Source organism: Tachypleus tridentatus, chromosome 6, assembly GCF_004210375.1.
Source record: "Tachypleus tridentatus isolate NWPU-2018 chromosome 6, ASM421037v1, whole genome shotgun sequence".
NCBI classification, from domain to species: domain Eukaryota; kingdom Metazoa; phylum Arthropoda; class Merostomata; order Xiphosura; family Limulidae; genus Tachypleus; species Tachypleus tridentatus.
The window spans coordinates 90,835,336-90,852,835 of record NC_134830.1 but is presented as its reverse complement, the minus strand read 5'-3'; the positions used below and the strand labels follow the sequence as shown (position 1 = coordinate 90,852,835).

Sequence of the window (17,500 nt, the reverse complement as noted above, 5' to 3'; positions counted from 1 at the left end):
TATCATTTTCGTATTCAGCATACAAGAAGTGACGTAGAACATGTAAACATTTCAATACAATAAAAACATCGCAGACCTGTGTTATCAGTGCCTAAGAAGAGGATAAATGTGTAACCGAAACTAGTCGGCTGAAGCAACTAATTAAGTTTATCTTATATTGTGCTTAACTTACAGTAGTACATCCTACGTGAAAATACTTTATTATTATTATAACATATTTAGTACTCGTCAATAAACACTATACTAAAACTGAAGGAAATAAAATAACTTTAAAATACGTAGCGCAATTTTAATTCTTTGTATGAAACTCTATGTTTCGATAAGTAACAAAACACGAGTTACTGTTTGCATACAGAAATACATATAATCTAAAACTGTCTTCACTTAGTTAAAACCATCTATCGTAACTTAAAATTAAAAAATAATCCCTACTTTGAAAATCACTGTAATTATGTTAGTAAGAGATAAAGTTGTTTCTCTTTTTAATTTTAAAAACTTAGTTTTTGTAGTTTTGACTTGTTTCAATACTTTTTCTAGCATTAAAACTTTCTATATTACTAAAGATTTTGACTGGTCACTGAAGTCAAGAGGGAGGTTTTCTTCACACGTCCACATATGTTTAATAAAAAAAAAAGAGACATTCCGCACTTTCTAATCAGAAAAGTTCAAGCGTGGTATGCCGTAACCCAAGTTACGTACGTCATGGATTATTCTAATTATCTAAGAAAAAGAAATCTCAACTCATGGCAATTCATATATGTACTTGTTCCAACACCTAGACGGAATGAAAACAAGGCAAAAACAATAATAGCTTTCAGCCACTACCTAATGTAAGTAATATATATATATATATTAGCGCTAGTTTTCAATGTTTCAACATCAATTTAACGAAAATATCATAACGAAAGTTTAGAAAAATTACTCACATACAATTGAATCAAAATACAATAATACCTGTCTAAGGTGGAATCGCACGGAACCGAGTAAAATTTCCGGCTCAGACAGTGAACATGCATTTCCTTAATTATATATACGTTTTGAGCAGAACGTTATACTTGCTTGACTCAAGGGAAGTAAAACGTTTGTGAATAAAGTTATTATACTGTTAATGCCATATTTATTAAAATAAGAACAAAAACAGACATTCAAAATATACACAAGTACACAAAATCTTAATCAAATTTATTTGAAGTGTCCAAATTCAATTGTTTTGTTTTTTTAATGGGCTTTCTCATGCATATAAAAGAGTTCTGTGGCCTTTTCATTAAGTTCATTTTTGCATACAATTTGATAGCGTTAATATAACTTAATACTTACGATGAAGTAGGAATATCTATTTCTTCACTATCTTTTCCATTTTGTTCATCTTCTGAATCTCTCACACTGTTACCATCTTGCAATTCTATTATAGATTTTAAATCAATTTCATCAGTTTCTGTCAAAATATTCTCGTCAACGTTCACAAAACTTTCCGCGTTCACAGAATCATCTGCATCAATCTTCTCAATCAGAGTTTGGATTTCACTAGAATCGTCATAAACAACAACTTCTCCACAATCTCTGCCATTTATCAAGAATAAATCCACAGTTTCGAAAGCACTTAATTATGCATTCATCTTTTACACATTTGATTGAATGACTCAAAAATGCAATTGCATCTCATACGTCAGTTTTCATGGTAATTTCAGATGCTCTCTTACAGTTGTCCATGTTTGAAATAATATGCTGAAGTACCAGTTTTCTGTATTTCTATTTTATACACTGTATAATTCCATTATTTAGTGGCTGTAGAACTGATGTTTACATGGAGGTTGAAAGACTAAATGAACATTTGAAAGTTTAAACAAATTATTAATTAGAAAAGAATTTATTTATATTTAAAGAAATTATTAATTAAATAAGAAAAGAAATTAATATTTAATCAAAATCACTTTTATGCCTTACTCAGGTTTTAATCCTACTTGTTGATTGGTTTGTTTTAAATTTCGCGCAAAATTTTTTTTTTTTTTTTAATTTCGCGCAAAGCTACTCGAGGGCTATCTGCGCTAGCCGTTCCCAATTTAGCAATTTAGGAGTAGAAGGAACGCAACTAGTCATCAATACCCACCGCCAACTCTTGGGCTACTCTTTTACCAATGAATGGTGGGATTGACTGTTACATTATAACGCCCCCACGGCTAGAAATGTGAACATGTTTGGTGCGAAGAGGATTTGAATCCGCGACCCTTAGATTACGAGTCGAGTGCCTTTTTCCGCCTTACTCAGGTTCTAATCCTACTTGCTGATAGACGAGGTAGGTGAAAGATAGTTTTCCGTTCACGTTACGTAGGTTCCGCCATATAGAGAAATGTTAAAATAATGCTGCAAAATTTTGATATTTCCGGGTTGTACAGGTTTGCGCCTTATGTAGTTTCCGGCTTAAACAGGTTTTAATGTATATTCTAAAGAAGTTAATAGCTATTCCAACTACGTCACAGCTATCAACAGCCCTCACCGTCAACTCTTAGTCTACTCTTGTATGACCAATTATTCAATTTTCATCGTAACATTCACGACTTCAAGGTGTGGAATTCATTTTCGAAGCAACGAGGAACGAAGTTTAAAACCTTGTAAACTCACAGTACATTAGGCCACACTAGGCACCAGGCCAAAATGTACATGAATTTTAAGAATTTGTGGACAAAAACAAAGAATACGTAATGATAATATATCAGTTTCGCCACATCACACGTAACCATAGCCAACGAGGATTTCAGCCCAGTATCAATACGGGTCCGGCTGGATTATTACAGCTACAGGCGTTAGATGTATGGTAAGTAAGTACGTGAGTAAGTGCGTGCGTGTGTGTTGAGTCCACTGTACATATCAAATATCTATTACCTCTAAAAGTTTCTTTCTTTTTTTTATCTTAATCGAGAGAAAAAAAATACAATTTATTTTTATAAAACACCTAAAAGTACTAAAACTACTTAAAATACTTACCGACATTCTGGTTAGAAAGTTTGTTATTTTTTCTACAGTTGAACCACAAATGTATCTGTTGTTGGAAGAAATAATTTCATTTATCACAACTCGTGATTGATTACTTGTTCTTCAGTGAAATTCACTGACCTAATTTCTAACTTTGACTGATCAAAATAATTTTGTGTTTTTTTTACTGACATGCGTTCTCCTGCTTTCGGGTAAATTTGGAAATCTTATTGAGTAATTTAAATCCTTATCCACAGTGTACAGTCAGCCAGACACTCCTTCAATGATACGATCGAATTCTATGCATAATATCAGTAAAATGTTTACTACTCAAAGAAAACCTATAATTTCTAAAAATTAAACAAATTCCATAGCTCATGCTTATCACGTTTTAATAAAAAAGTATGCTTACTTTAACTTTTACTTTATACACACACGAACTGAAGAGTAAAAACAAATCCCTATTTACTCTCTCATACATATAGGAAATAGTTGATTTACGTTGAAAATCAAGACCATCTCCAAGCGCTTTTAGCTCATGTGCTTTATTCATACTTTTGATGATTTCACCAAATAGAAACGGAGATGCCTTTAGTAACCCCATCATTAGTCGAACGAAACAAAAACACAAGCAGTTTCAAGTCGTCCGAAACTCGTGCCAATCACTTGAGTACAGCAAACGTGTAATTTAAGCAAGATTGTCTACTCGCGCTACCAACACATTACACTCATGCATGTATGATTGGCGGTTATAACAGGGAAAGAGCTTCCAAGAAGAATCTAGGATGGAGGCAGGTTTCGGTTCCACGCGTTTTAAACATATGACACAGTGATATTGAAGTACTTCGAAACTTATAATACTACCGCCGAGCTACCTAGAATAAAACATGAAGAATATATTATAATCACCTAAACAGTTTACAGTTAGTATGTAATTTAATAGTAAGAAATAAGTGAAGTCACTCAGTAATCCTAGTTACTGCAGAACAAAGACTTGGAGAACATGAAAAGTAAAATAAAACGCTCTCAAACAATATTAAACCATGTGTTTGTGGTCTGTACACTTTCAATATCAGAAACCAGTATACAGTTAACTACTTTCTAACATCATTTGAAGTTGATTTTTGTAAATCCTTTATTTATAACAGTATTCATGTCTGCTTGTATAATGAAAAATATGAAGAAAATTCGTCTAGTGCTTGTGATATATCAGAAACACGTACTTTTACGTCATTTTCTACGGGAAAGCCAAAAACATTCGTAAAACAATACGAGTTATAAATTTGGTAAAAACTAAGCAACTAAATAACAAAAGGGGTTTTGTAATTTGTAAATAAAAATTATTTTCTCTTATTCCACTGTCTTAATGAAGTGGTAAAATATTTAGTCCAAACTAAAAAACAAAAGCATTTCCACAATAAGGAGATAATAAAAAGTTTCACTGGTGAAAGTGTAAGACAAATCAATGAATATGTGACGTTTAATTAATCTGGACAAAAACGCCTTAGGTATGAAAAAAAACGCGCGGCCAAAAAAAAAAAAAAGGTTGAGCGTGCGACTTAAAGGAACAAAATCAAAATTATCAACCAAATTGGTAGCTATACTTATAACACTAATACACATTTTACAGTAAATATTCATTCATTAGTTAGCTAGGTTGCGTATTTTATTTTACCACTTTTATACTCCAAGCTGAACCAAAAAATACTATGTAAAATTATTTTCATCACACCTAAGGTGTTTTGATTAGTTATCACGACTTTTAGTACAAAATAAACAAACAAACCACAACGCGTAAGAAACTTCACTCGATAGCAATCAACATCAGCGTTAGGATCGCAACCATATTATTTGAAACATCTGCACTTTACAGAACTAATCAGATTTCTAAAAATATGTGGTGGTAATTTTTCCTAATACGGTGTTATTAACTTCCTTTATAGTAATGCCATGGAATCTAGATTAACAGTTTCTTATCATCACTCGTATGTAGACGGTACAGTTGTATCAAGCGTCATTATTTATACTAATTGCTTAAAAGCTAATACCATGTAACGCTAAACGTTCCATAATTAGGATAATTCATAAAATCTAGCAAATCTGTGCTTAAAAATTAGTAATGAATAATGAACGTGCACCCGTATGATTCTGTTGAAAACTTTTGCTAGAAACTGTTAATATAGTTTGCTTGGCTTGAACAATACATATGCACCTGCACGCTCTTTCATCCTATAGTGTTGCTGCTGTAAATCAGCCGTCTGTAATCCGAATTATAAAAGCAAAAAAAAAACCTTTCACTTTTATTCTTAGGCGAAGTTGTAGTAAAAATTTTAGATAGGTAGCTCACCTGACGTTTTGCGTAGACATGCGCAAAAATTTGGTCAGTTTGAGTGATTTTTAATACTTTTGCACATATGAATCATATGTAGACCAAATTTGACAACTAATTATAGGTTACAAAAACGTACCAGTGTACCAGATTTGGAGAAATATCCATAAAAGCATGATTTTCTCTCAAATAAAGTGTCTGTACTTTCAAGTGAGAAGTAAAAAACAACAAAGAACGTCAATTAAAACTGTTTATATTAAAACTGTTTATACTCCATTGTATTTTTAATGGATTACTTTGAAATTTGATATGTGAGGTAAGGGTCTAGTAAAGCACAGCCACAGAAAATATGTGATATGTTTGAGCTATAGAAAGTGAAAAATCGCTAAACTATCATTCCTGTTTGTTCCTGGGTTGTTTCGGCTGCACAACACACTATCGTGTCTTAATGATTGAGTGCTATTCGTTTAAAGTATATTATCATACTCTCTAATGTTAGTCTCACAAGTTATCATGTTTTGATTGATGTTTTATTACAGTAATAAAAAAAAAAAACTCTTCGAGAAATACTTGTAAGTGTATATTTTGATAGAATTTGCTTTAATGGGTTTTTATCGTTCATAGCACACAATTTTTCATAAAATCCACAAACTAAAGTGCCTGTAAAATATTAACCCTATTACTTGTTTGTTCACACTGTCACGCAACACGGGAGAAAATAAAGTTTCGTCATGTTGATTGGCTTTGAGCTATTGACACACTATACTGGCCACTACACTAAAGTTTTCTCCGATTTATTATCAGGTTTGATTCACTGATTCGTCGTTACAAACCATGATAAAAACGAGGCTCATAAATAATTCCATACATTTTTCAGAAGCTTGGTTTTCGATTTCTTTTTATAAATAAACGAATTAAATCTAGTCTTTCAAGTACAATAAACGTATGCTTGATAAATCACGCAGGTCAAGAACTGAGAATAAGAAAACGGTGATTCGCAATTCTCACCATTTGTCTAGTAACTGCAGGCCTAATATTCTTCCGCTGTCTTACGATTATGAGAGTTACGACCTCAAGTTAGTCAATGTACTGTGTTATTTTATAATATACAGTGTTTCGAGGGAAACCCGTGAAACACACGGAACGTAACACGTATATTGAAGTATAAATATATAAGTCGAAAACTTAATATGCTTGTTTCCTTTAAATACATAGTAAACATTTTCTGAGCTATCTCAATTGAATACTTGAATTCATCTCGCCTCAGTTAATTTCAAAACGACGGTTTTGCAAATTCGTTGAACGTATGATACCACACTTTTTGGAGCACTAAATAAAATTCAACTTAAAAGAAAATACATAGCAATTACAAATGCAAGTAATTTTCTTTGGTTACGTATATAACATGTATAAAGTTCTATACTGATCAGGATTTTCCAAGTAGCATAATGATAAGGCTATAAAGCGACTAGTTACATTACGTTATTGGAAAACAGCGTAAAATGCCCACAAATGAATAACAAGTAAAAGATCCTGGTGAATCAGCTACGAGTATAATGACAATAATCAGATTTCGATACCTGTAATGGGCAAAACATAGCTCATAGTGTAGCTTTGCGCTTTGCAACAACCAAATAAAAGCTCGGAACATTATAATGAAAGGGAAAAACGACGCAATTATTTTCATACATTTTTACCAAAAGCAAAATAAGAGGATGATAATTTCATCGGTATAAGTGCATTTAACGTACTATAATTTAGTTTTACTAAATAATTAGTTTTAATTTTAAAAATGGCATATTACCCACAAATACTAGCTCGCCTGTCATGCGACAATGATTTTTTTATTTCAATCTTTAATATGCTTTATGTAAACAATTTTCAGAATGTCATGACAAAAAATTTCAAGATCTGATACTCGGGTGTTCAAGCGACTAGCAAAGATGTATGAAGAGATACACAGAGCTTCTCGTGGGCCAGACACTGGGCGACATACACAGATCTTCTCGTGGGCCAGACACTGGGCGACATACACAGATCTTTTCGTGGGCCAGAGACTGAGCGTAGAATATTCCATTGAAATGAACATGTGCAGAGGCAGAGGGAAACTCTTTGCCTTGGGACACTAATTTATTGGGTCTAAGGAAGTTGAAGCAAAAAATATCCACTGGCGAATAGCAATATACTAATACTGTCTCCATCATTACTATGCAGATAGGTAAAATAAGCAGTTAGTTTCATAATAACACACAATACGTATCCAAGCACGTAGTTGTACTGTATTTGCTTGGCATTAAGAATAATTTCACTTACCTGTTGCTGTTCTTCCAGCGTTAAGATGCGAGAAGTTTTGCAATAATCCCCATAATTCGCTATTGCCTGCAATAGAAGCTTCCAACAATGATGCTGTCAAAGTCTTGTCACTCTCTGGCGGCAAACACTTAATAAGGATTTCTTCTAACAAGTTTTCCATAGCAGCAGTGAGGTAAATTGCGGAATACTCGTGGATGAAAGTTCCTACTCGCACATCACACATCCATCGATGAAATTTCCCCACAGAAAACTGTAAACCCGCGCGTGCACTTTTACTAAGACGTAAGTGGTCCCCACAAACTGTGTAGATAGCAGCGCTCCGGTGACAAGCCTTGATACAACTGTCTGCCAAGGCAGGACTGAGAACTACTTTTAGGGCGCCACTAATTTCTTGTTTGCTACACATTCCCAAACTTCGAGAGAATCTCTGGGCTTCACGTGCCACACGCACTAAAGGTCGCTGTAAGAGATAGGCTAATCTTGGCACGGTTTCCATAGAAATATGACTTAAGTACTCTTTCAAGCGTCCATTTTGAATTACTCTAAGAACATCGTGATTAGACCAGGGAAGCTGTTGCAGCTCTACCAAACGACTGTGACTGTCAAGCCACACAAATTCATCAGCACTTGTAATGTTTGTATTAATAGTCTCAAGACTGGAGTGACGTATAAGTCTTCGAACTGGTTCCGATTCACTTCCACTCATAGAAGAATAAGTAGATGTGGAATAGCTTGTACGAGATCCGTGTGTGCGGACTGAAAGCTGTTCGATAGCATTACGTATGTCTTCTAATCCAGACGCCCCTTCTAAATGAAGTGTCAAGTCCTCTCTAGCAATAGCAACTCGGTGGCTTCTTCGAGATGCTGTAGAACGTCGGCCAGATGGTTTATTTAGTCCCGAATTGTGAGAACCATGAGTAATCAGCTTTTCGTCCTCTGGAACTGCCTTCAGTGAGGTTTCTCGTCTTGTCAAAGTTTTATTGTCACTTTTGTGTAGATGATCTGCTTGGCAATCATCACTTCCGTGGTGGTCATGCTTCCCTATATCAACGTGATTTCTCATCATGGACTCTTCAGTGGGTGATGAACTTACATGAGACGATTGACCATCGCTCATACTAGCATGTCCAGATGACCTGAAAACATATATCCAAATATGAAACGAACTTAAAGTTCTGGTTACTATTAGCAAACAGAAATTAAAGGTTAAGCAAAGCATGATATAGTAAGAACAAATACAAGTGTAAAACTGCGTATTTAGTTCAAATACGTAATAATTTGCCTGTGAGTTTCTGAAATAATTTTCCTGTTTATTATGTTATTATAAATATATGGAAAAATTAATTTAACTCCCCCCTTCCCCAGTATTCATATTACACTCAACTAACTTCTTACCTATTTTCATCACTAGATGAACCTCCATAAAATTCCTGGCGCCTTTGCAAAACCTTAGATTCGTCCACACTAAGCATATTTGGAAAGCTTAAAATATTCCGTCGCCGGGACTTTAGTCTCGTGGGTGGTCGTCGTCGATAAATCACGGGGTCTCCATCTGAAGAGCTTTTACTAAGAGATCCACAGTCTGTGTTTGAAGCTGAATCTATGTAAGGTGACATATGTCCATCAGGATGAATACCTTCATCTTCTTCTTCGATTCGGTGACTTTCCCATAAACAATGAGCTGACAGAGGTCTCGTTTCATTCGGTTTTTCATATAATAATTGCGAAACTACACCTTCGTTTGCTAGATTCTTTACATTCATGTTTATTCTAGAACCCAGTAACTCGGTCGCTAAATGTTTTGTTAAACCTGATAATTTAGGACTTTGAGATTCAACATTAAGCGATTTAGAACCAGGTGAAGACCTTGAAGTTTGTGGATCCGAGGAAACTAACTTAGCAGAAGGAGAGATTTTAGTACTCTGAGGTTCCGTAGCTACACCTTTCGTAGCAGGAGAAATTCGCGAGCTTTGGATGACCAGGCCTGGGGAACTTGTTGTATGAGGAAGCATTTCCGTGTTGGTTCTACCATTAATTCCCAAAGAGGAAAAATTAGAAGAACTGTGAGTTCCAGTCATATCCTTTGTCGATACCCTCGGTGGTTGGGATACAGCAGTTGGAGTATCTCTAGAACATGAAGGAACAGGTGATATTTTCTCCCTACCAGCAGGAGAGCGATGCGTAGGAGTATTAACACTTGAATGGTTTCCTGAAACAGAGGTCTTGGTCTGGGACAACGGAACGCTTGAACTGGCGATAGGCTCCTTACTGGTACTTCTACCACTTTCAGAAGTTGGTATACTTGTGTCCTTGTTAAATTTAGTCAATATGGGAGCAGATCCTCCAACCAACTCTCGATTAAACGATTTTAATGGCGTTCCTGCGAATAACCCTTCACGACTAGAGCTCCTGCAGATGGCGCTATTCTGTTGATTCATGTCTCCCAAGCGACGTGGTTTAGGCCGAATAATCTCGACACCGTTACTTAAGAGAGGCTGCCAGTACTGGTCAGCATCCCGGAATTCAGGCACAGGAGGCACAGATGACATCATCACACCGATGACCAAGCATCGGCTGGCTCTGGCCAATGATCAATACAACACCCCTGTATTATCACAAATAAAAAAAAACATTATACACTAGAATTTTATTGTAATTTTAACTTGTTAAAAGTACTTTAATCATATTTTAACTGTCTTTATTTCCTATACAAAGCAAAACACACAAACATGAAAAAAAAACGAGAATGGTCAACTCTTTCTCATATAAAATAACAAATCATCTAGTTGATAATGTCGCAACTTGCTTTAGTTAGTATATTATTGCGATCTTTATAAACCGAATACTTACGAACCTTTCTATGGTGATAAACTACACTTGAAACAGGACCTCATGGTAAATAAAGCAAGGAATGTAATGACAAACAATTACTATTCGTAACATGTAGTAAGACTGAAGAGTCCCACAAAAAAAAAAAAAATATTATAACTGGGGTAGAAACACTGTACCGGAATGTTAAGCACTAAGGCGACGTACTAGTTTCTACTACCCCTTTATTTAGCGAGCTCCAGGTAATAGCAAAAGTCGTATTGGGTCAGCGTACGCTGTTGAAGAAAAGTTTTGTGCCGATAGCAACATACCTGGTTCGGCCTGCTAACGAATCTCTTCACCGCTAGGTCGAGCACATGTTATTGGCGTTCCTTTCAACTTTCATAGCCTACAGGCCATAGTGCTATTTATCTTTCTGGCATGTTAGGCCCCGTCGGCTTTCCTACAACTGATAGCAACACGTCTAAAAAGAATAATTCACTAATAAAAAACCTACAAGGACTTATTTTTTATTAACTGTTATTAACTAAAATGTTGTTGTTCTTTAAGCTAGCCAGTTAGTGCTTTAATTTTTTTTCTTTATTTAACCGGTGGGAGGTCAACGGCATCTACTTCTGAGTAATAATGACCCTTTATAAAACTTTAAGGTTCTCCAGTATTAAACACCCGTGAATATCGCACTCAAAAAACATAATAAATTCCTAACTTCCACTAATACAACTCCGACTTCCCTTTCTATTAGAACTGTGTGTGTGTTTTTCGTATAGCAAAGCCACAAAGGGCTATCTGCTCAGCCCACCGAGGGGAATCAAACCCCTGATTTTAGCTTTGTAAATCCGGGACATAATTCTATTAGAACACTGTATACATGTATGTATGTGTGTATATATATATAAACACACAATATTTTATACATATAGTTTCCATTTTATTAGAACATTGTATACAAATATATACACAACATTGTACACGTATATATCCATTTCCTAGGAAAAAATTAACACTGAGAACCTAAACTTTTACAAAATCATTAGTGTTAATTTTCTACTTTAAGTAAACGAGTTATTATAATCTTCCAAGCTTTTAACTCGATTGATACAAACTACTGGTTATTTACAATAGACAAAAAAACAAAAATCGCATTAATATTTATTAGCATGATAACATTGAGCAAAATTATTTATCTTATCCTTACATTTGAATAAACTGTTTTGTTACTTAGCGAAAAGCTGGAAAACAGATTATCTGCTGGAATCGAGCCTCCAATTTTAGCGTTATGAGCTACCGGTGAGATATTAAATACGTTTTGAGAGCGATGTCGCGTATTTATACGACCCAAATAATTATAAAAATAATAATAACAAGGTTAAAGATCGTTTAAGAATCACGTGTTACAAGTTGCTTCATTTCAAATGCCTAAATTAGATCATGGCAAGATTTTCTTACAAATGGCAAGTCGTCTAAATTAATTGATCAGAAGAGCATATTTTTTAAACAACACACACTCAACAGTTGATAATTAATAAAGAATCTGGCACAGGCTTCCCAAAGAGACAAAAGAATTTTGGATTAATGATTATTTTTATTTGGATCCTAAATCAGCAAGCAAGTCCAGAAAGTTCGTGGGCGTTGGCGGGGAGGGGGCACAGGCACTGGACTTCTACTAACTCACAGATTACTTGGGCTTGCAAATTGAATGTGTTACTGACTTCATAAACGACCCACTCCTCAAAAGAAAGTTCTGGCTACGACCCTGAACGTTTTATAGTCATGTGGCTACCACGTCTGAAGCAACGTTATTGTGTTGTTCGCCCCCAAAAAATTCTTTCCTGAATAAGTTATCTTAATTTATATATTAAAGCCTTTATTCCAATTACATAAGACCTACTTTATTTATTTGATATGGCCCTGCATTGCATGGTGGTTAGGGTGATTGACTCGTAATCTTAGAGTCGCGGAGTAGAATCCCCGTCACACTAAACGTGCTCGTCCTTTCAGCCGTACGTCTGTTATTATGTTATAATCGATTCCACTATTCGTTGGTAAAAGAGTTGGCGGTGGTGGTGATGCTTTCCCTCTAGTCTTACGCTGCTAAATTAGGACGGCTAGCACAGATAGCCCTTATGTAGCTTTGCGCGAAATTCAACAACAAACAACTTATTTGTTTCGCTCTACTAAGCAGCACCGATGAGCTGTGAAATGGACGAAACTTGTCAGTTGCAGCGCAAGTAGCGAATCAAAAATTAGATTAGGCTTTGTTTGTTTGTTTAGAACTAAGCACAAAACTAAAAGGCTGTTTGTGCTTTGTCCATCACGGGTATCGAAACCCGGTTTTTAGCGTTGAAACCGCAGACATGCCGCTGTGCCATTATTATGTATCGCTCTCACACACGAGCTCCCATACTGAGACTGTGGAGAAAAAAAACTTAAAAACATAACTCCCGCCCTGCAGTTGTCTACACTTTAAGTGAGTGTTTATTTGTGGTCAACTTTCTACATCTTATATAAATGAAATTATTATCAAAAATAACATAGCATATTTCGCAATGTAATAAATATATATTTAATAAAAACAATCAGAATTCACAAAAATCTTAACAAGCGTAATTCAAAACCAAAAATCACATCCAAACATTATTCAACGGTAAGGTTGAAAGCTTTTAATGCTAAAATCCAGGTTTAGATATTCGTAATGCGCACAATACAGAAGACAAGTTTTGTGACTCGAAACTTCACAATGAACACAACATAGTCTGCTCTCACATGTTTTGTCACATCAAAAGTTATGTACTTTAAGCTAATGATATCTAATTAATGAGAAAGCTGCTCCTATTTACCTTCCGAACTTCCAAATAAGATATTACAATGCAAAATCAAAATCATAGTTTATTTCACTTAAAGGAAAATATAACATCAGTTTCATTATCGTCTGCGGATTATATTCGATTGTTTGCGTTATGTTCAAACAATGACTTATAAGATTCAGAAAAAAACAACAACACTAATTGTAAAATCTATATAGTTTACTCAAAAACGCAGACAGAATTCAACTATCTCGTTGTCTACTCTACAACTCCATGACGCTAGGTAGTAGGTAAAGTTCACTTATTCCCCTTTCACAAGCTCGTCTGCGAATACAAAGTAAATCACAATTTATAAAGACTCTACACACATGTTAAGAAAACTCTTAAGTTGTTACATGTAATGCTTGTTTCTCGGTAATCGCACAGCTGCACAGGAGTTATCTGTACCGTAATGTGTTTGCTGCAGGAATCGAACCCCCGGGAATTCATCATTGTAAGTCCTCAAGTGTACCGTGAGTCACCGGGAGAGGGAACGCGTTTAATTTAAAACTCGTTGTCTATTAAAAGCAATACTTGAAGACTAACAAGTCTTAGGAAGTAATCCAATTAATGGTGGGAATTTTTCGAGCCAGAATTTGTGAATGAGTTACAACCAATGAGAAACTGGTAAAACTGGGCTATTTATCACTGGTAACAGCTGTGTTAGGTCAGTTCATTACATTAACTAATATAATTTCAATTATAACAAGTCCCAGGAATACGAAGTCAAGCAGTATCTAGGTGTGTGATTGATAGTTTAATGTGGTCTAGTATTTTACGAAAGGAGTAAACCTAGAATAAAATGAAGATATACACATTCCATATTCAAAGTCACATTTACGAAAGGTGTTAAATTCTCCCTTAACAACTTAACAACGTTACTACATACACGAACTTTTCCAAGTACATATGACAAATACCAGGTGTGACATTCCGAGCATATGGATGAACCAACTGCATGGCGTGCATACTTGCACAACAAATAACAAACGTAGGTGGTGTTATCAACCATGGTAACCTCTGCTAGGTTTATTAGCTATTTACACTGACCTCAAGTTGTAGACTCTTTGCGCAAGCGCTGTGCGAGAAAAGCTTTTCTGGTGGGTCTGCTTTTTTGAGACTTACAAGTTATCATGGTAGAAATAAACTAGTAGATCTTGTTTTACCAGAACTCACTTGACGGTGGCCGCGGCTAGTCTTACGAAATGTCTTATCTTGTTTCCAAAAGTAAACATTCATACAAATCGGCATATCTTCCTTACCTTCAGAAGGGATTACACATGTTCCTTTAGATAATCCAGTTTTCTACAGGCCGATAGATTTCTTTCCGGTTTCTTTTACTTCTTATTTCTCTTATATATATTTTTTGCAACTTATATATGTTGGCGATGATGATAATGCACAAGCAACAACATTCTAACGCGAATCCTCTCGTGCTACTGAGCTCAGAGTAGCAAAGGAACCAGCCTCCTCGTAGTTTAGGACGGCATTGGTCGCGGATTACCCGCCGCACATTCTTTCCCTCAGGCCCCACATTCTTGTGTTTAGACCTTCGCAGCCCTGACACTCACTGCAAGTAGGCCCACAGGGCCACCCGACGGGAGGTCCATTGAGGCCTGTCAACCCTCAAGGCCGGCCGAGGTGGCAGAACAACAATCTGTTGTCTACAAACTACATAAATCCAATCATTTTATGCCGGGCCCGGCATGGCCATGTGGTTAAAACACTCGTCTCGTAATCCGAGGGTCGCGGGTTCATATCCCCGTCACACCCAACATGCTCGCTCTTTCGGCCGTGGGGGCATTATAATGTCACAGTCAATCCCACTATTCGTTATTTTAAAAAAGTAGCCCAAGAGTTAGCTGTGGGTGGTGATTACTAACTGCCTTCTTTCTAGTCTTATACTGCTAAATTAGGGACGACTAACGCAGATAGCCCTCGTGTAGCTTTGCGCAAAATTAAAAAAAAACAATAACAAAAATATTTTATGCCGATTTATGTATGAATCTATTGTGAATGACAGTACTGATTTCGGAATTTTTTTCAAATCTAAAGAAAATGACATCTAACAGTCCAAATCATATCTCTGTTAATACATGTCCACATTTAATAAATACTTAACCAAACTGAGCGTACATCATAAAATACTACCAACAAATTAATTTTTAAAACCTATAAAGTTTTTCTATCCCACCATTGCTTTATGTGAAAAATAATATCGTAAAAACACGTAGTACTACAAATATAACAAAACAAATTACAAAAGTTTGTGGAAAAATTAAACTTTTAGCATCCTTAAAATAACACCAAAAACACTAACTAAATTTACACAGCATTTTCACCTGTTGGTGTATTTTAGAATTATAGAACCAAGGAAAGCATCTAATAAATGTGATATTATAAGTAAGACACAAAGTTTTTGTAAAGGACATAAAGAGATGAACCTGAAGCTTGCCAATTAAAAATATTTCACCTGTATACAATAAAGTATGCGATTCATTTGGTGATACAACAAAATAAAATTCAATGTATCATATTTTATTATAAAATTAACATCAGATGGCGCTATTAAACTGTTTAGGACAACTAATCTTTTGGCAGTTCATATATTAAGCAAACGTTTGACGCCAGAGTTACGAAACTGGTGAAGAAATAAAGGTTTCAAAAATATCCTACAACAATAAACAGCAAAACACCTCTCTTCATAAAATGAACGTAAAACAAAAGTTTAAAGTGCCATCACAACTTAATACTGTATGTATTTAATTACTCCGATAAAACAAATCAGTACATTTTAAAGGGGAAATTATATACTAACACATAAAAAACGGTTTTAAAAACATTGGTAAGAGAATTCACAATTTTACTTCAAGAGCCTTTCTAATAAGTGAAATCAATCACCTGCCCTTTTTGTGGAAAGTAATTAGATCTTAGCAGTGATCCCGAACTTTGAAAAAATATTCAACACACGTTTAACCTTAAGCTTGTAACAAGCTTTGACTCTATAATTAAAATAAAGTTCCATAATACCGCTTCTTAAATGTCACTCATTTTCATCTAACAATATTTCACTTTCATGTCTGAACACAACCGACAAAACGTTTAACAAAAAACATATGCACATTTTATGTACCATAAGTTACAGACGTTTATATATTTTTTATGTACCATTGCTCTATGTTACAGAATTTTATGCAAAAACAAGACTTTATAATTGCCTAAGATGTCATAATAAAATGTACGACAAGTTTGTTTTTTTTTTTTTGTCTGTTGGATTTCGCCTAATTTTGAAGCGGCAGACTAGAGGGCTTGTTTGTTTTGTTCTTAAGTACAATGCAACACCATGGGTCTATTTGTGCTCTGCCCATAAAAGGTATCGAAGCCCAGTTTTTCATTATAAGTTCTGGTGGTGATTTGAAAGAAGGCCGCTAGTCCACACCACTCATCTCCAATTTTTGGCTCTTGCCAGATGAAACAACGAGATTCCAATCATTCTACTTTCACCCTTATAATGCACCCAGAGAGTATTTTCATAAAGACATCCTGTATATAAATGTCCAGACGTTCGGTTTTTCGCAAAAGTGATAACAAATATTGCTTGATGCAACTGTACAATAATATTACCATATTACCATATTATTACTCAGGATGTTCAACTTTTTAACACCATAAATCTGAAGTTTCTCATTTTGAAACACCGTTAACACAGTTTTGACTTAAAAACTACAAGAAACGTCTTGCAACCGTATGTATTTGATGTTGGAAACGAGCTGTTTTCAAGTGTAAGGAATACTCCACATCTAGATTATTAATTTGTGGGCGATTTTCTGCTCGTTCAAAATAATGAACCTGTACCAGCGAATCTGATATTTATTAAATGTGAAGGGTGTGTGTGTTTCTTACAGCAAAGCTACATCATGCTATCTGCTGTGTCCACCGAGGGGAATCGAACCCCTGATTTTACCGTTGTAAATCTGTAGACTTACCACTGTACCAGCGAAGGACAAACGTGAAGGGAAAGGAACTGGAATCACACTAGCAGAGAATATTCAAAAACAGGCTGATTACGGAGCACAAAACTCTGCCCAATGTTACTTTACTTTGACCAATGAAGGTTACTATCAGGCGATGATAGTCCTCCATACGTTTAATTCATTCGAGTTTATTTTTAGACGAACAATAGGAAACAAAAATATACACGTGTTTTAACATTTAA

The 17,500-nt window shown here is 35.2% G+C and overlaps 2 protein-coding genes across 7 annotated transcripts in view; both read right to left on the bottom strand.

The window, feature by feature from the left end:
• The window catches only part of LOC143254447 (uncharacterized), a 32,167-nt gene extending 24,667 nt beyond the window's left edge, over positions 1-7,500 (bottom strand). The window contains exon 1 of the mRNA XM_076509634.1: positions 7,296-7,500. Within this exon, the coding sequence (XP_076365749.1) occupies positions 7,296-7,500 (205 nt within the window). The remainder of the gene's footprint in view (positions 1-7,295) is intronic.
• LOC143253025 (ankyrin repeat and BTB/POZ domain-containing protein 2-like) overlaps positions 1-17,500 on the bottom strand; it is a 112,262-nt gene that overhangs the window by 51,675 nt on the left and 43,087 nt on the right. For 4 of the 6 annotated variants that reach the window (XM_076506102.1, XM_076506104.1, XM_076506106.1 and 1 more), the window contains 2 exons: positions 9,008-10,217; positions 7,613-8,748 (listed from right to left, as the gene is read on the bottom strand). In XM_076506102.1, coding sequence (XP_076362217.1) covers positions 7,613-8,748; positions 9,008-10,164 — 2,293 coding nt within the window. In that variant the 5' untranslated portion in view covers positions 10,165-10,217. Of the gene's footprint in view, positions 1-7,612; positions 8,749-9,007; positions 10,218-10,752; positions 10,905-14,546; positions 15,027-17,500 lie in introns of those variants that run through there. The other 2 variants (XM_076506103.1, XM_076506105.1) reach the window with 2 other exon arrangements.